The 18,768-nt window shown below is 55.0% G+C and overlaps 2 protein-coding genes across 4 annotated transcripts in view; both read right to left on the bottom strand.

The window, feature by feature from the left end:
• AXIN1 (axin 1) overlaps positions 1-6,111 on the bottom strand; it is an 84,905-nt gene extending 78,794 nt beyond the window's left edge. Inside the window, exon 1 of one of the 3 annotated variants that reach the window (XM_026796478.2) lies at positions 4,055-6,111. The gene's annotated coding sequence lies outside the window, so the exon portion shown is untranslated. The remainder of the gene's footprint in view (positions 1-4,054) is intronic. The other 2 variants (XM_005492098.4, XM_026796479.2) reach the window with 2 other exon arrangements.
• An 8,380-nt stretch (positions 6,112-14,491) lies between these two features.
• On the bottom strand, positions 14,492-18,181 carry MRPL28 (mitochondrial ribosomal protein L28). Its single transcript, XM_074552693.1, has 5 exons — positions 17,801-18,181; positions 17,566-17,718; positions 16,729-16,863; positions 15,350-15,436; positions 14,492-14,874 (listed from the first exon to the last, which is right to left on the bottom strand). The coding sequence occupies exons 1-5, from the start codon at positions 18,086-18,088 to the stop codon at positions 14,791-14,793; spliced, it is 747 nt and encodes a 248-aa protein (XP_074408794.1). The 5' UTR covers positions 18,089-18,181; the 3' UTR covers positions 14,492-14,790.
• Positions 18,182-18,768: the final 587 nt, after the last annotated feature.

Here is an 18,768-nt window from a genome sequence, read left to right as displayed (position 1 = left end):
TTTCCAGTGTGACCCTTTGGACACGATCTCCATCACCAGAGCAGCTTGGAGAGCAGGTCCCCGCGTTCCTGGCTCACTGTGGAGGGTCACCTCTCCCAGGGAGATGACAATTTTTGTGACAAGCAAGGCCTGTGGCTATGTTTTGGCTAATTTTCCACCTCTGGCGGCCAGGCAGTGGCCAGTTGGACACACGCTGGTTTCTGTGCTCTCTCCTGGGATGACTGTCGCTGACGAGGCTTTCCCTGGACATGAGGCAGACGGTCAGGGAATTGCTCTGTCCCGCAGTTCTGGTTTGCTGTGAGTCCACCTAGTGGCCCACGGCTTTATGGTCGGCTTTGCTGGGCTCAGAGAGGCTTGTGAGGACATCTCAGAAATGCTCAGGCATCCAGGGCAAGCTCTGGAAAGAATTTTACCTCTGCACTGTTCCCGAGGTCCCAGTTTTTATGGCTTAGATCCCACCTCACCATTGTCCCTCACCAGGAGAGCTCTGAGCCCATGAAGTCCCAGAAGCAGCTGAGGTTGTGGCTGCTTTGCTGAGGTCCAAACCCCAGCAGGGTCCAGCCCTGGCCAAAGGGTCCCTGTGATCACAGTGGGCACTGCTGAGGGAAGCCCCACAGCGTTTCCACCCCTTAATTCTCCTGCAGAATGATTTTCTCAACCTCGAGCTCCTCAGACAGGGCAGTAGGTGCCCCAAACACTCCCCTGACTGATCCCATACCCTGGGGAAGTGCTGGCTCTGGGTGCCCAGGCAGCCCAGCAGCCAGAATCTGATTGCCACTGGCAGCTGATTGCCAGGAGCAGGCTCCTGGTGGCTGTTGGTGCCAGGCAGGACAGCTGTGCTGGCAGGAGGTCACAGCCTGCCAGCCTGAGCCCTCTCTGGGCCCTTCTGGGGCACAGCACGCTGTGTGTGCTGCAGGACCACGTGTATTACAGGCCAGCCCAGCTGGGGGACCCCCAGTCCTGGCAGGCACTTCTGGGAGCCTCTGCTCCTTCAGCTCGCTGGTAGGAGAGCCACAGACCCTCTGGGATCTCTCTCTACCCACACAGAGACTGCAACCTTCATCACCCCTTTTCCAACATCCTGCTTCCCAGCAGCACCTTGGAAATCCCCAGCTGCTCTCCTTGGCTGTCCTCCCTCTGAGGTGGCCCTTCCTTGGAGCAACCATCCCGTGCCACCTCCCCAGCAAGGGCCACCCCTCCTGGCTGACATGGGACCCCTGGTGCGTCACCAGCACCCAGTGAAGGTGGCCAGGCCTCAGCACCAGCCCCTCCACCCCCAGTGCCCTGCCCAAGGGTCATTGGAGGTTTCCCTGGAGGGTTCCTCCTCCATGGTGGGCGTGGGTGGGACAGGAAAGGCTCAGCACTGATGGACACCAGCTTAGGTCCTGGCCAGCCAAAATGCTGGACACAGCCCAGCAGTGCCTGGGGCTCACCTGCTTCCTCCTGCAGGGAGCAGCCCTGCCTGATGAGCTGGGGGTGCCATTTATCCACACACTTAGGGGAGAGTCTCCAGGCTCTTCTGCTGCTTTACCTGCCCTAACACAAACCCAGCCCAGGGCTTGGCATTGACTCATCTTGAGGCTTTCCAGCATGAGGTGAACAGATACGGAAAGTGTTGGTCTTATCCTGACAGAAAACCAGAGAAATTGCTCACAAAATCATTTACTGTGGGAGGAAGCTCAGAGAATTGGGGTGTCTCTGTATTTGGAAGGATCCAAGACTTGCTCCACAGCCAAGGCAAACAGGCACTGGATGTCAGCCATGGGGTTCCCTGTCCCCTTCTGCCAGCACTTCTGGGCCTGTCACCCATGCTCACCACTTGGCAACTCTGCCTGGCTGCCCCTCTCCTAAAATCTCCCCTTCCTGTGCCGGGCAGGTGAACCCAGCAGAGCCAAGTCCTCCCCAGGACAGAGTGCCTGGGATCTGGGGGAGTCATGGAACTGTGATCATGAGCATCCCATGTCATCCCACTTCCCTGGGGAAGAGATTACCAGAACTGCTCCTTGGAGATGTGAGCATCTCCAGGCAGCTCTGAGTGCCCCATCTCCTCCAGAGGCCAATCCTCGGGCTGTCTTTCACCACCTGGTGTCCAACCATGTCATGTCCAAGCACCTCATGTCCACCCGTGTCACACCCCTCGTGCTCCTGCTGTGTCCCTCAGCCTGGGCAGCTCAGTGGGAGCTGACAGCAGCCAGACCCCTGCAGCCTTGGCCATCTCACCTTAGGGCTCTCCTGGTGCTCTACAGAGAACATTTTCCCACTTTGACTGTCCTGCTGGGCATTCTCCTACCAGTGCACCTCCTGTCAGGAGTCCTTCCACGGACACGTGCTGGCTGGCACAGTGACCAGCCTCCAGACAACCCATGGCTGGCAAATGTGAGCAAATCCAACCTTGTATTGTATTTCATCCTGACTCTTTATAGTTACAGAGGCTCAAAAGAGGAAAAAACACATCTGGAAGCAGACGTACAACTCCAAATCTTGGACTTGTAGACATTGAAGACCTTGCAGAATCTCCAGACCTTGGACTATTGGCAGCATCTTCCCTGGTGTGCCAAGGCCATGTCATGGAGAAGATGTGTCACAGAGGACTTTGGTTCCTCTTCCCACACTTCTGTGACTCTCCAGGGCTGTGAGGTGAGTGCCCATGGTCTTCGTGATCACCTTGTGGGCAATGTCCCACGAGACACCAGAAATGCCAGAAGTTATTCCAGCCCACCTGAGCTTTGGCCTGCAGGGGGACAGGGAGCAGAGGTGTCTGCCCAGGAGGTCCATGTCTCCCTCTTCCCCACAGAAGGGTATTTTCTGGTCTCCAGAACTGAGTATCTTTAGCTCAGCCTATTTATGTTAGTCTTGCACTCAACAGCTGCCCACAGACCCCTGCCATGAAGATTCTGCCTGGTGGAAATGAATGATTCAGCCTGAATTCTTGTCCTCAGCCTCCCAGGTGGTTTGTGCTCCTCATGTGTCAATGTGGGACTGGGCAGACCCCTGGATGGACCACGTGGAGCAGTTGGGAGTTTTGGGAATGCCTTGGTGATGATCAGAGCAGCTGTCTGGGTTGGGCAGCGAGGCTCAGTGAGCCCCTACTGCACTTCAGCCTTCCAAAGAGCCTCTGCTCCAGGGTGGCACCCACATCCCTGACTCCTGTCCCTTGGATCCCTTGGTGGATCTCAGGATGATCTGTCCAGGGCTGGTGACTCACAGCTTTCTCAGCTTAATCACTGCTTGTGCATCCATTCCCTGCAGGAGCTTCTGGCACTGGCCATTTTAACCCCGCTGGAGGAGATCTGGAGGATTCCCAGTGTCTGTGAGTGCAGCAAGAGCAGAGCAGCTTGACCTGGAGCTCGCAGTAACAACCAAACCCCTGTGAGGCTGTTTCCTCCCTGGGTCACTTGTGTCAGTGCCTTGTAAGCACTGTCCCAGTGATGAATGCCTGTGCCCACCTCAGAGAGCATCTGGGGGTGCAGTGAGCCCCCCACCCTCTGGAGAGGGACTCCTCTGCTGTCCCTTGTCATGAGGACAAAACCCTGGGCAAGCCCTCTGGGCTTTTTGAAATGAATCCTTTTGGTTTCTGAATTGCTGTTTCCTCTCCATGTTCTTACTGAAGGTCCTCATGAGCCACAGGCCTTGGGTGGCACTGAGCTGCCCACAGCAGCAATAAGGACATTTTGGACTCAATGGCACCCTGGGAGGGCCATGGGCTCCTGAGTGAGGTCACACCCACCGGAGACCCCAGTTCCTTGCTGTGCAGAGTTCCCTGCTGGCTCAGCCCCATCCCACGGCCACCAATGCCTGTCTAGCCATGCAGCTCAGAGCTCTTTTCAACCACTGTGGGCCAGGAGTGGACCCTCACCCAGAGCTGCCCAGGGGAGCCCATTGCTCAGCACAGGCCATGCCCAGTGCCTGGAGGGGTGGGTGGCTGGGGTGCCCTGCTCACCTCCAGCACCCACAGCTGCCACCTCAGCCCCTCTCAGCTCTCTCCCACGAGCTCCCACCTCCTCCTGCCCCAACACCCCCATCAGCCGGGCTGTGGTCCCCACTCGTGTCCCACCTGCCCTTTGCTGCTGCTGGGTTTGTTTCCTTTCCAGGTTCCTCCGCTCTGGTCTCTACTGTGCCGTGTTGGGAAGACAAGGTGAGTCCAGGTGTGATCTCCACTTCTCCTCCCCAGCAGTGCTCACTCTTCACGGCGTGGACACTCCTATTCCCACATCAGTTGTATCCCATGTCCTTAGAGGAAGGTGATTCCCCCATCCCAGGGCAACAGCGCCATCCCAGGGTAAATCCCAGGCCATGGCTAATTTAAAGGGAGACACCCCAGCTGCCAGCTCCCCATGGGAACCACCACCCCAAAACCAGGCCCGGAACCAACCTGGCCTTGCAGCCCTCTGTGCCACCGCTGCCCGGGGAAGGCACTGAGGGGCGAGGGTCCCGCTGAGGTCCTGGCAGGATCCCGGTGAGGTTTCAGGGCTGGCTGGGAACATCCCTGCCCTCTTTGTGCTCCCCTGGCAAGCAGCGCAGTGCAAATATCAGCCGCGTTCTTTGAAATGAAAATAAAACTGATGAAAGTCGGGCAAATCCTCCTGCTGGCCCCTGCTGCTGGCCCGAGCAGTGGCTCTTTCTGCCGCCGAGCCGGCTCCCGCAGTTATCAATACATTATGTATGCCGGTGTCCGTCGGCCAGAGCCTTTTGTTGATGCTGAATATGTCCTGGCCAACAAAAGTGGACTGGATTAGCCACAGTGGATTAAAAGATTTTCTTCTTGGAGTTTACCTAATAATATAACAATTGACATTGAAGGTCTCTTTGAACCCTACACGACTCTCTTATTTTACCATCTGTGAGTTTGCTCTCGGTGCCGCTGATGGGGCTGCCGGTGGTGCCGGTGGTGGGAACGCCGCCCGCAGCCAAATTTATCACTGAGCAGAAGAAAGCAGCCCGTGTTTGAAGGGAAGCAGCGGGAAGGGAAAGTGGCACAACTTCTGTCCTCCTGCCTTTGTCCTCAGCCCTTCTGCTGGTGGCTCACCAGGCTGGCGATGCTGCGGTGTGAGGAGAGACGAGAGCCAAGGAGTGGGCTCCAGCGGTGGGGAAGCCACCCGCTCATCTGCAATTCGAGGGGTCTGGAGAGGTCCCGGACGGAATAAGCTCCTTTATTAACCATGAATTTTGGGAGAGTTGTCGAACTGTGAGCCAATGGAGTTCGCTCGTCTCGGTTCCAGCTGTTGGGATCTGGCCACTGTCCCTGGTCTCCATTGCAAGATGGGTCAGGCAGCAGCGGCAGCGACACCGGGAAACATGGAGGGCAGCGGCAGCAGGGGAGGAAGGCTCCCCCCAGCATCCTGCGGTGCCGCTGGCCCTCGCCCCCTCCTCCGGCACACCCTGGCGTCCCAGCCTTGGGCTTTGATCTCATCCGGGGGGGCTCCATTCACAAGTCTTTCATTGCAGCCTTTGGAAATATCCGTCCTCAGAAGTCGCCAGTAATGAGATGGGGAGACGATGAGCAATTTAGGCGCCGTTCTTTCTCGCTTGCGTTTTTTATCTCCATATCCCCCTCCTTTTTTTTTCCCTCTTTTTTCTTTTTTTTTGCAAAGACACTTCTGGAGCAGTGCCGACTTTGTATGGGATCACCGCACCACCCCAGACCTGCCGGGGGGGCAGGAATATGGGGGCTCGTGCCTCTCAGCCGGGGGCCTTTGATGAAGCTGCTTTGCGAAATTTGATTTGAAAGGCCTACGATGGCAATTTGGGGAGAATGGTGGAGCCTTTCTCCACCCGCCTCTCTTTGTCTCCCACCCGAAGGGGGGTTCCATTGTGGGTGCCGGGGCGAGGGGGTCGGGGCGGCGGCGTGGGTGGGGTGGGGCGGCGCGGGGAGCGCGGCGCGGGAGAACAATGAGCGGGAGATGGGGAGAGTTGGATTCTCACCTGCCCGGGCGTTCGCAGTCCGCCATGACGGGAGCAGCCGCCCTGCCTGCCTCGCGCCGGCCGCAGCACTTTTTTTCCCCAGACTCTTGAACCTATTTCCCTTTCTTGGCAAGTGCGTGGCTGGAAGATGGGAATCTTTACTTTATATTGCAGCTTGGGCTTTCCAGCCTGATTGGCTGCAGCCAGGACCAAATGCTGGTCCTTCCATCCCATCGTCACTATGGCAACCGGCCCCGTTAGGCACCACCGATTTACTTATAATTGCTGGGTAAATAGTCAAGACAGGCCGCTTTCATCCCGCACCCAGAGATTGCTCTTCCTCATCTCCTTTTTTCCCTACTTTTTTTTTCCCCCTTGGAGGAGGAAGCCCTGAAGAGCAGCAACACTTAAGGAAACTCTTTGAAGGCTGTTGCAGGAATGGTGCCTCCCTTGGCCAGCCTTTCCCATCGCTCCCGCTGCACAATGCCTCGATGCCAAGGCTTTCCTGAACCATCACGGCTCATCACCATCAACCCTCATCATCCTCCTCCTCAAGGAGCTTGCTGGCTGCAGACACACGATGCCCTACCAGTCATTTCTTCTGTTTCCCATGTGGATTCCACACTGGCTCATCCCAAGAGCGAGGATGGGGCCAAGCTTGCCCCCTTCCCCACTGCTGTTGTCCTGATTCCTGCTCACAGCACTGGTGTTTCCTGACAGGGAACTGGCACTGCCTGCATCAGCCATCCCTTTTCCTGGCCTTGTGGTGCTGGCTGGAATGAGGAAGTGCTGCCTTTGGCCATGCTCATCCCTGGATGCTTCCTGCCTTCCTGCTGAGCTGCTCCGAGCCAGGTCTGTGAGGCCCAGAGCCTCCCACTCCTCTGGAAGGTGTTAACCATGATGGGCAGAGCACAGGGCTGGACAGCAGTCCTGTGATGTGGGCATGGGCTCACGCTCATGGCTGAGTGGGTCCTGCAGGCAGGAATGTGCTCCTGGCTCCACCCTCATGGTCCAGGGATGGATGTGGCAGCCAGAGAACAGCAAACAGCCCAGCCCAGCCCTGCTGGCTGGAACACCAGAGTGGGACCTGCAATGTGCTTCTGTTCCCATGGGTCATTACTGGCGCCAAACAGCAGTTCCAGGAAAGTGGGAGGAAAAGGGGTCTTAGGGAGAATGAAGAGATCTGGAGAAAATGGACAGTAAGGCAAGAGATGAAAATGTGGACTTGAGGGAAAGGAAGCCGAGGTCATCTTCCCTTTTCCTCCTCAAATCAATCCAGAGAGTGGAATCCTTCAGGGCAGCTGCAGGAGGAGCACCAGGAGACTCTGCCAAGCTCATTATTTTGTTGGGAGAACTGGGGGATTGCCACCCTGGGGAGCAGAGAGGAGACAAAGGTGGCCACAGATGTCAACAGGAACCCAGCTGAGGAGAGAGCAGAAAGGAGCTGTGGAGCTGCAGGTGTGTCAGGGCTTCTGAAGGAGCTGGGAGAGAACAGCTGATCCTCAGCCAGATCCTACCTACCCACTGCCAGAAAGAGTTGTCTGGAGCCTGCAGATGTGATAATAAATTTATTTTTCACACATCACAGGGAGAGCCTGGAAAGGGCAGGTCAGTGACCCCCACAGCAGTACCAGTGAGTTGGCAGAAACACTCCTGGAAATGGGGTTTGTGGGTAAATACCCTCCATCTGGGAAACTGGGGGGATTGTAAAGGGAAGCCTGTCTCCTGGAGCAGCAGCAGTGAATGATGCCCACAGTAAAGCTCCCATGCAAAGGGCTGCTGACAATGTGGTCATCAAAGGCTTCCAGAGAACTGGAGGAGAAGGGCCTGGCTGGTGCCTGGAGCAGCTGCTGCTGACAGTGCTGGTCCCAGTGCTGGGCAAAGAGCCCACCTGGGGCCAGGGCAAGCAAAGGGAGGCACCAAGGGCGGGCTCTCCCTGCCCGCACTCATCAGCAGCCGGCTCGGGATGCCGGGAAGGCTCAGCTCAAGCACTCCAGCCGAGCTCTGCATCCCCCATTGCAGCGAGTGGGGCCACACTAAGGGCGGTGTCCCAGCCCCAGCCGTGCTCTGGGCCAGGGATGGCTGCTCCGGGCCCTGCTGGCCACGGGGGGCAGGTTTGGGGCTCGGGGATGGGACTCGGCACAGCTCGGGGGCTGTTCTGGCTCCTGCTCTCCTGCTTGTGCGTTCTCTGTCTGCTAGGGGCAGCGTCTCTCTGAAGTGCTCTGAGTTTATTTGGGCGGGGGTCGCTCCCTGTGCCCTGAGCACGAGTTGGGACTCCCGGGTAGCTGCAGGTGCCCAGCGGGGGCAGCTCCCAGCGGCGCTCGGGCCGTGGCGCAGAGCCCGCGCTGCCCTCCGAGCATCCTCCGAGCATCCTCGGGCCGCTCCCGTTCCCATGGCAACTCCCTGCTCGCACTCCGAGCCGCGGCTTTGGCCTCGGCCATCACGGCTGCAGCCACTGCCGGCTCCCTTTACCGGGGCCCTCTCACCTCCCAGCCTCTCCTGCCCCGGGACCTGCTGCTCCCCCCACAGAGGAGCCACTGCCTTGCTCCCCACTGCACAGGGGCTCCACAAGCCCCTGCTGGTGGGGGAGATGGAACAGGAAAGACTTATAAATATGATTGTCTGGCAAAAGATTTTGAGAATATGGAAATTATAAGCGAGATTGAAATGAAAGCAAGCTTTGAGATACCTCAGTTACTGAACAACTGGAAAACAATGGTGTGGCCAGCTGAAGGTGGTCCCCTTTTGATGGAACAACACCCTCTGCTTGCAGACAGGCCCAAGGGTCAGAGCAGACCCTCCAGCTTGGCAGAAGGGGCCCAAAGAGGAGTTTATAGGGTTTAAAATGTAACACAGTATGGTAATATAATGATTCTTATAGGCTGTATGGAAATGCTACAGGATTTGTATCTTGTACTAGATTGGTTAGTAAGAAATAGAATATTCAGCACAGAAGAAGATTTATTGTATTGGAACGGGAACCTCACTCTCTTACCCTTTTACTCTTACCTTTTTTACTCTCTTACCCTCTCATCCTCTCTGCCCCTCTCCTCTCTCAGCCTGCTCTGAGCTGTGGCTGCAGCTCCCAGCAGGGCCCTGCCCCCAGGCCCTTTGCAATAAACCCCAAGTTCCAGCCCTGGCTGCAGAGATCCCTTGTCTGTGTCCATCCCCACCGTGCTACCCCCCAATGCTCCTACACCTCCAAGTACCTTTCCCAGAGCCCTACAAAGGCCTTAATTCACCTTGTTCTTCAGCATATCATGCAGACAACAGGGGGAAAAAAACTAATAAAAGGTGACACAGCATTCAAAGTAGAGAAGGGAGCTCAGCAGGACAAGTGGGTCTGGGTATGAGTGATTTTCACAGTACTTTCAACTCTGCATATCCCAGGATCAAGGAGATTTAAACTCTGCACCCCCTGCATCCAAGATTTCGCTCCATTTTTGGTGCTGGCACACAGGTTCCACATTTTAAAACACTGGTAGAGGACTGCCATGAAAAGAAAGAATCACAGCTAATGACTTCTGGAGGAAAAGCCTTGCAGCAAGACTTGAAGCTCAATAGAATGAGAGGATAAAGTGTGTGAAAGAGGAGAAAATCCCATGGATGGCAAAGTCCTGCACTGGGAGCAGAGTATGACAAGGCTCCATTCCCAGAGGTGGAGCAAGGCAGCTTAAAGTTAGGAGTAAAGACTTTCCACCCCTTGAAACCTTCCAAATCCATACATGACTTTTAGGGGGAAGGATTTAACAAGCTCAGGTCCTCCAGCAGCCTCAAAAGTCAAGGGACAGCATTGTAAGGAATGAAATGAGCAGCCATAGACAGTTATGGGCTGTGGGGGCAGAGTCACCTCACATCCAGTTGGGCAGGTGAGACTCACCTGGGAAAGTCCACCTGGGTCTCACAACACATGCAGGAGGAATTTAAAGGGCTGTCAAGGAAATTAAAACACCTTGGAATGTGAGAGCACTCTCCATGAGAATAAATACCTGGCTGAAGCACAGAAATCCTGGCCCCATCCATGCCTGGAGCACTGGCAGAGAAATCCCCTTCCCGCTGCTCCCTTTTCCCTATCATGTCCCATCCTGTTTGCTCCCTCCACCTCATTCCACCTCTGCTTCTTGGGGGACACATCCCTGGGGGCACCAGGGCACAAGGAGCTGCTCAGAGCAGCCCCTTCCCTGGGTTCCCAGAGGCCCTGTGAGCAGAGCCCACCTCAGAAATGCCATTTTCTGTGTCTGAGTGCTCTGGCTGGCCTGAGCCAGCACCATTTCCATGTTACCATGGCAATGGCTGCCTGCAAATGTGTGCAAGGGATGCTCAGAGCAGCAGAGTCCAGCCAGGGAAAGGCCTCTGTGGCCAGCCTGGAGCTGCCATGGTCACTCCCTCCCCTCAGCTCCTCCTCCTGCAGCCAAGGAGCCCACCCTGAGCCCATGGGGTGAGGCAGGGGAGGGGAATGGAGGGAACTGCCCCTGTTCTGTGTGCCCAGTGTGCCCACTCCAGCTCAGCCCACAGCTGCAGGAACATGGCAGGGAGCTTTTGGCAATTCATTTGCATATGGAGATTTTATTAGCTTGTTGTTTCTTTGTTTGTTTTTTTGGTTTTTTTTTCTTTCTTATGACTCCTTACTGTAACAACTGAGCCCCAATGTCCCTGTCCCTCTCTGCTCAGGCTCAATCAGACCCTGCCTGGCTGCAGGCTGGTGTCACCCCAGGGAGAGCCCTCCCACCACCAGGCCGCCACCTTGCCCTGACTCACTGGCCATGCCTTGTCCCCTGGACAAACAGTGTGTCAGGAGCCAGCAGGGCTGGAAAAGGCAGTGGTCACTCCTGGAGAGCCACCAGGACCTTGTGCTGGCCACAGGCAGCAGCACCCCAGGCTGGCAGCCCCAGGGATGCTCACACTGAGCCAGGCAGGAGGGTGGCTGTCCATGCCCCAGAGGAGGGAGGAGAGCTACTGGATTGCCTCCCCTCCAGCCAACACCTGGAGCTGCTCTTCCTCACACTCATCCTCTCCTCTCAGGCTGCCTTGCAGGGAGGAGCTGCAGCACAGAACAGTGAGCTTGGGAGGACCTCTGGAGGCCTCAGCCCAGGCTCCTGCTCTGAGCAGGGCTCCAGGGCCTCACCCTGTCCTGAAAACCTCCACCTTTCCAGGGCCTGTCCCAGACTGCACCACCCTCCTGGGGAAGTTTTTTCTCAAGCCCAGCCAGTGTTTCTCACTACCCATGGGCTCCTGTTCTTCCCCCTGCAACAAGAGCCAGGTTGGTTCATCACGATGGAGCCAAGCCCAGCTCCATCTTGATCCCCAAAATCCAGAATGGTTTGTCACTCATGTGGTAAAAATCCACCAGGATATTTGCTGCCATTTCCTGATCCCCAGAGCAAATTCCAGGGACAGAGCAAAGCTGTGGGGGGTAAGCACAGCCCATACTTCCACCTCCAACAGCCTGAGCATCCCAGACCAGCTGTCTGGAAGGAATTGAGTCCCGTGGATCTGAAAACAAACACTGCAGTCATACTTGAAAGGGTTTGCTGGAACTGACCAAGCCAGTTTCTAAATCTCATGTCTCCTTGATTAACGCCATAGGATGGGGGATGATTTCAGGCTACATTTTGACCTCTGCTGATACCAAGTTTGGGCTGATTCAGAGTACTCCTAAAAGTCACACTCCTTTGCAACAGTGATTCCAAACCAAGAGCCTCCAAGCCAGGAGGGAAAGGCAGGCTCACCTCTGAGACCAGCAGGAAAGGACATGCTGCTTGTGCTATTGCTCCCCAAATATCCCTTTTGTTTGAATACAAAGGGGTTTGCTGGGAATTTACAGGGAAAATCTGTTTAATTCATGAAGGTAAACAGGTAAGAAAATGTTTGTTGAGAAGCAGAGCCTTAATCTCAAGCTGGTTTTTGGATCAGTGACTGCGACTTGCTGGGAATAACAAGTGAGACAGGCAAAATACAAACATTGCTTCAATACACCAGCAAACACCAGAATTCAGAACCAAGCAGTCTCAAAGAGCAGGATTAGTCCAGCCATCCCACCCAAGGCCTTTCCTGCTTGGATGCTTTTTCCCAATTAATCTTTTTCTCTGCTTTATGACTTTGCAGTGTTGGGTTTGGGGGTGATTGTTCCTTCACAACTAGAACATGGTGGGCCCAAATTTCATATTTCAAGGAGCAGTTTCATATTTGTGGCTTGCTGGGACTATTAAAGAGAGTGGCATGTTTTTGCTACCTGAGGAATGAATTAAACAGATGGATTGATGTCCCACTTCCCAGTGCTGGTGGCTGACACAGCACACGTGCCTCTCCCAGCCTCTCATCCATCATCCTTTCCCTGCTGTCTTGATGAGATCATTTTTCACCCTTCCCCTTTCCAAGCACTGCTATTCCAGCCTGATCCAAGGTGACCCTGGCAGGGCTCTCAGGCAGCGTGCTGGGGCTGTCACATCCGTGCCAGCCTGCTGTTGGATCCTCCCCATGCTCCACGTGCCTGTGCCTGGCTCTGGGCCAGCAGCAGAGCCTGGTGCCCTCTGCAGAAGGCTGAGGCAGTGCTGGGCTCTGAGCAGGGCTGGGCAGGGGTGGATTTTGAATTTCAAGCTGACAGCACCCTATTGAACCCTGGGTTTGTGGCATCTGTGGCTTCCTAGGAACACATTGTCATGGCAAACTACCAACTCCTCTGATCCCCCTGTCAGGGCAGCAAGGGAACCATTATCTGCCAGACTGAGCCCACCCAAACAGGGAAAACCATCCCTCAAGCAGCACCAAACTCTCCAGCTGCAAAATCAGGACAGGACTAACACTGAGCCCTGAGCTGTTCCTCCACCTCCTCAAGGCCACCTGGCTGGGTGGGTTTGTAGCCCAAATTGCCCCAAATGCTGCACAGGGGACATGCCCCACCTTGAGACATCTGCTGCTGTGCCCAGCAGCCCTGTGTGCTCCAACTCTGCATCCCTGAGGCTGCAGTTTCCCTCAAGGCAGCAGAGGAACCCATGAGAGTACATCTCTGGGCCTCATCCAACATGGGTGCAAGGAAAGGAGCAAGGGAAAGGTTTCTCCACAAAGGCAGGATGACAGAAAATCAGAATTCACATTCCAAATCGATTCCCCCAGAGAACCTCCTGCAGCTCCAGCTGTGCTCACGCAGTGCCCCCCTTAGAGCCTCACCCCCAGCAGGACAGGAGCTCTCCCCAAAAGCTCCTGCTGCCCCTGGTCACCCTGAGACAGCAGATCCTGCAGGTGCCCAGTGAGAGCTCTGCAGCTCAGTCAGGGTCCAGCCCTGGAGGACACACAAGCTCCACAGAGCCAGAACCTGCCACCCCTGGGACAGAGCAGCAGCTCCTCAGTGCCCAGCAGCTCTGGGGCACAGGGCCCGCTCCAGAGCAGGGCCAGGACAGAGCCATGGGCTGGAGCTTTGCTGGGAGCTGCATTAAAATGCATGAGCTGAGCTGGCCCTAATGATGAGCAGAGCTGTCAAACAAGGAGCTTGTCCCAGCTAATTATCTCTAACGAGGGCAGAGTGTCAGGGTCCCCGAGGAGCTGGGCAGCAGCTTCCCACTCAGCTCAGTTGCAGCAGAGAGAGAAGATAACCAAATGTCATTGTGCTGGCCTAGCTGCACTGTCATTAATTAGGCAAATATGACCTTCTGTGCCAGTTTGCTCTTGAGAACCTGGACTTGCTGGGGATGGAACACACAGGCAGGCTGGAAACATCCCAGCTTCTGCCACCCAGCCTGTTCCCCCTGTGCCCCTGCAAGAACAGCACAGCCCTGCCTGGCAGCCCCAGCCAGCCCTACCAGCCTGGGCCAGGCTCCTCTGCAGGCTCAAATACCCCTTATGGGGACTCCAGCCCCTTGTCTGTCCTGAAGAGCAGCAGAGAAGTCTGGTTTTCATGAAATGCTGCTGTTTAGATCCCATTCAACCCCAGCATCTCCCTCACCCAAGCGCCAGCACAGCCTCGTGCTCACCCAGCGGCTGCTTCTGCATCTCCTCCCCCAAACCTTGCAGGCACTGCCAATCCCCACTGAGATTGATTGGAGCTGGGGTCCTGCTCCATTCCAGCACAGAGGGCAGAGCCACACTCTGCTCTACAAGCCCAGTTTCTCTCTTACCAGCCCTTATCACAAACCAGGCAGTGCACCTGGCCTGATGTGCCAGACAGGGGGAAGGCAAAGTCTTTTCCACAGAAATGAGCCACACAAGGTTCAGCCTGCAGGCTCTGTGCTTGCCCCTCACCTCAGAGCTGAGGGGGAAAAGGCAGAGGCTGATTTTGATCCACCCAGAAACTCACTGCACCACCACAAGGCTTCCACACAGCACCAGGGACTCCCAGTGCTGCTCATCAGCCTGTAATTATGGCAAGGGCTTTGCAGCCCATTGTTGCCAGACAGCAGCAAAGACTTCAACACCCACTTCAACCACATCTTTACAAAATAAGATTTAAAAGTCACCAAATTACTGTGCTGGGGAGCTCAGCTGAGGGGTTTGGGGTCACAGTTTTGGGGCACAACCACCTCAGGAGGATGAAGCTGGGGATTGATCTAAGTTACATTGTGTCTCAATCCCTGCTACAACACATGAATAAAACAAGTATCAGAGAGAAGTTTATTGATACCAAATTGTGTATTTTGTATCACAAGTGGGCTCTCAACAGCAGCCAACTGCTTGTACAGGCACAAGATCCACAGAGTGAGTGGATCTCTGAGCCACAGCACAGAAACTCTTTCCTCAGCCCAGAGGAGCAGGTCCTCACTGAATTTAGGCTCTCATGGCACTTCAGCAACGTGGTTTTCACGTGGCCCCTTCCCCAGCAGCCTGGTTGAGGCAGCAGAGCCCCTGAACCCCACTGCTTTCTCCGCAGCAGGGTTTTGCTGCCAAGGTTTCTTCCTTCTACTGCTTCTGCACTGCCTGCTGCTGCTCCCTCAGCTGGCTGACGAGCTCCTCAGCATACACCTTGAAGAGGGGAACAGGGTCCTGCAACAAAGCAGAGAATAAACCTGTGAAAGGAGTGAACCTGAGCAGCAGCTGGGGAAGTGCAACGGGGAGCCCAGGGAGTGCTGGCAGCTAAAACCAGAGGAAGATGTGACTGGGCTTTATTCAGGGGCTGAACAAGGCAATCTGCTGTGCCACAGCAGCAGCTCAGCTCTGCAGCCCTCCCTCAGAGAGGGCAGGCACTGTGTGGGGCACTCAGGGGCTTCCCCAGTTCTGAGAGCAGATGAGGAGCATCTGTAGCTCCCAAGGATATCCCTTCCTATCCCTTCCCTTCCCTTCCCTTCCCTTCCCTTCCCTTCCCTTCCCTTCCCTTCCCTTCCCTTCCCTTCCCTTCCCTTCCCTTCCCTTCCCTTCCCTTCCCTTCCCTTCCCTTCCCTTCCCTTCCCTTCCCTTCCCTTCCCTTCCCTTCCCTTCCCACCACAACACCTCAGTGCTGAGCACTGCCTCAGGAAATCACCTTTTTTTCCAGGAGCCTCTGTTTTTCTATGGCTTCTTCCAAACTCAAGCCAACCCATTCAGCTTCTTCCTCTGGGATCACAAATTCCTGTGATAAAAGGAGGAGAAGGTAGCACAGTCTTTGCAGGTGACCAAGATACAAATCCTCTCTCTGCCCACTGTTGGAACCCTGCTTGCTGAGAATTTCAGACTTTCTGTGCTCACAGGCAGTGACCCCCAAGAGAACACTGCATTTGACCTGAGGCCGTGGAGAAAACTTCCAAAATTTAAAGACAGAACCAAAATTATAAGTGTGTAGTTTAAACAGAAGTGTATAATATCACATAGTACAAAACTTAGAGTTTAAAGTTTTAGATTATAGTAATATACATAAAACAAGATAGAAGTTTTAGAACATAAGTTAGTCCTTCTCCTTCATAGGTTTAGGTGGTATTGTATAATATATATATTATATTTTATAAACAATGTTATTATCAATACTATTATAATAAATATTATAATTATTAAGTGTTTTTTGTTTATCAGTTTTTGTTACATTATATTGTAAATGCTTTAAAGTAAATTATTTAAAATTACTCTTTGTGGGTATTATAATGTATTTTTCATAGTTTTATTTTTCTAAAGTTTGGAAATTTAGTGTATTTTTATTTGTAAGGCTATCTTTTGAATCTTGTTTTTAGTTCTATTTCTCTTAACAATGTTTCTTATTCTACGGTATTTTCAAGCTCATGTCTCTTATCTTGTCACTGTGATATTTTCTGAAAAATCCCTTTGCCAGGATTTCTTCTCCTGGGAAGATGAGAAGCCTCAGCTTCTCCATGTTTTGCTGCTCTGGAATGTGGTCTGGAGATTGTTTATCCACACATGTGAATTGTTTTTAATTAATGACCAATCACAGCCAGCTGTGCTGGACTCTGAGGAGTCAGTCACTGGGTTTTTTTATTAATTCTTGTTAAATTTTCTGATGTATTCTTTCTCTTTCTTTAGTATAGTTTTAGTATAGCATGATATGATATATGATGTGATATGATATGTGATGTGATGTGATAATATAATATAATATAATATAATATAATATAATATAATATAATATAATATAATATAATATAATATAATATAATATAATATAATATAATATAATATAATATAATATAATATAATATATCAGCCTTCTGAGAACATGGAGGCAAATTCTCATCTCTCATCCTCATCCTGGGGACCTCACACCACAACACTTATCTAAAGGTGTATATTATGTGAGCTTTGTGTCAGGCCTTGAGAATTTTTAAAAATTTAGTTTTCACAGATTTATTTTTGACATTTCCCCCCGTCTCTTGGCCAGAAGCACACGAGGAATGGCTGGCCAGGAGCTGAGCCCACCTTGTACTTGTCATAGATGGCCTCTCTGCGGGCTGGGTCGTCGGGGTGCAGCGCGGGGTCGCGCCGGGCCAGGCGCAGCAGCATCGTCCTCTTCAGGTCCATGCCCAGCTTGGAGCACATGTCAGCCCTGGGAGTCTGCAAAGGTGTCACACAGCTGTCTGCCCCTCTGTCCCTCTGCCTGGGGGGAAACCCTCTTGTAACAGTTTGCTGTTACACAGGACTCTGTTGGTCTTCAGGACACTGCCAGCTCACCCACAGCCAGCACAGGCTCTCAGGACACACGTGGGCAAAGATCTGTTGGATTTGTTCTGACAATCTCATCACAGCTCTGAGTTTTTGTATCAAGGGCTGCAGTCAAGAGGGAATTGAAGGCTGGGAGCATTAGAGCTGTGCTAAAGCACTGACAGCAGCAGTTGTTCAGCCTGGAGGGAGGACATTGAGGGCAGAGCTCAGGGGGGGCTGCAGCTCCTCCTGAGGGGCAGCTCTGGGACAGGGAATGGCTGGAGCTGTGCCAGGGCAGGGTCAGGCTGGATTTTGGGAAAGATTATTCCCCCAGAGGGTGCTGGCACTGCCCAGAGATGCCCAGGCAATGGGCACAGCCCCGAGGCTGCCACAGCTCCAGGAGAGCTTGGGCAGTGCTCAGGCACAGGGTGGGAGTGTTGGGGGGGTCTGTGCAGGGCCAGGAGCTGCCCTGACTGATCCCTGGGGGTCTATTCCAACCTGGGATTGTCTGTGCACAATTCCAGGACTCGGTGCCTGCCAGTTGGGGCTGAGGGCACTGCGGGCACAGCCCGGGAGATGTAGAAATCGGTACCCTGAGGATATAGAAATCGGTACCTTGAGGATGTAGAAGTCGAAGCCGTAGGCGGCGTCGATGAGGTCGAGCGTGCGCATGGTGACGGTGATGGTCAGCGTGGCGTCCAGGATCTCACTGTAGAACTGCCGCTTGAACAGCTGCGGCTTCCACGTCTTGGGCAGCCTGGTGGAGAGCTGGGCACGGCGCGGCCGTCAGGGGCTGTCCCGGGGGAGCCCCGGTGGCACCGGCCCGGCCCGGGAAGGGCGCAGCGCTCACCTTGTCGTTCCGCGCGTAGCGGAAGCCGCGCACCCATCCCTCGCCGCCCCAGAGCCCCTCGTTGGCGGCGGGCGGGAAGTACACGGGCACCGGCACGTCCTGCACGCGCTCGCGCTGCCCGGTGCGCGGGTTCCGCCGGTAGCGCAGCCCGTGCGGCTCCCAGTGCACCGGCGTGGGCGGCGTGTCGTCCTGCAGCGAGGCCAGGTAGTGCTGCGGCAGGCGGGCGCAGATGCCCTCCCGCATCCGCATGGCGGCCCAGAGCCGCGGCGGGAAGCGGTGCAGCGGCATCGCCCCGGCCCCGCGCCCCCGGCCTGCGTACCCGGCCGCGCCGCCAATTCCGCTTCCGCCACTCCTTGGCTGGGGCGGACGGAGCGCGACGGCGGCCGGGAGGGGCCGCGCCGCGCCCGCGTTTCGCCCCGGCCAGCGCTGAGGGCGGTCCCGGCTCCTCCCGGGGGGGCCCGAACAGGGATGGAACCGCTGGAATTCCATCCCAATGGAGTCGGGGGCACGGCTGGAGCCGCGCCAGGGCAGGGTTAGGTTGGATATCAGGGAAAGGTTCTTCCCCCAGAGGTGCTGGCACTGCCCAGGCTCCCCAGGGAATGGGCACAACCCCGAGGCTGCCAGAGCTCCAGGGAGATTTGTGCGATGCTCAGGCACAGGGTGGGGTTGTTGGGGGGTCTGTGCAGGGCCAGGGTGGGACTGGATGATCCTGAGGGTCCCTTCCCACTCAGGATACCCCGTGATCCCGTGAGGAAGAACAGACGGAGTGTGCCGAGCCCCGGAGCAGCCGAGCAGGGCAGCCCTGGGCCAGCCCACAGCCCCCCTGGACACGGCCCTGGAGCTTCCAGGTGACCCTGCCTGGGCAAGGGGTTGCAGGAGATGCACCCCTTCTTCTTCTTCTTCTACCCCTTCCTCTTCTTCTTCCACCCCTTCTTCTTCTTCTTCTTCCACCCCTGTGGTTGTGTGAT

The sequence above is a fragment of the Zonotrichia albicollis genome, chromosome 16 (assembly GCF_047830755.1).
Source record: "Zonotrichia albicollis isolate bZonAlb1 chromosome 16, bZonAlb1.hap1, whole genome shotgun sequence".
Classification (NCBI taxonomy): Eukaryota; Metazoa; Chordata; class Aves; order Passeriformes; family Passerellidae; genus Zonotrichia; species Zonotrichia albicollis.
Note: the sequence above shows the minus strand (reverse complement) of the source record. Positions and strands in the feature narration are given on the sequence as shown.

Bases quoted from the DNA above. Each gene is read 5' to 3' on its own strand.
- MRPL28 (XM_074552693.1), bottom strand. From the start codon at position 18,088: ATGCCGCTGCACCGCTTCCCGCCGCGGCTCTGGGCCGCCATGCGGATG. The intron at 16,864-17,565 runs GTACCGATTTCT...ACACCTTTGCAG, and splicing joins TCGACTTCTACATCCTCAAG to ACTCCCAGGGCTGACATGTG. The intron at 14,875-15,349 runs GTGATTTCCTGA...GCTTTGTTGCAG, and splicing joins AGAGGCTCCTGGAAAAAAAG to GACCCTGTTCCCCTCTTCAA.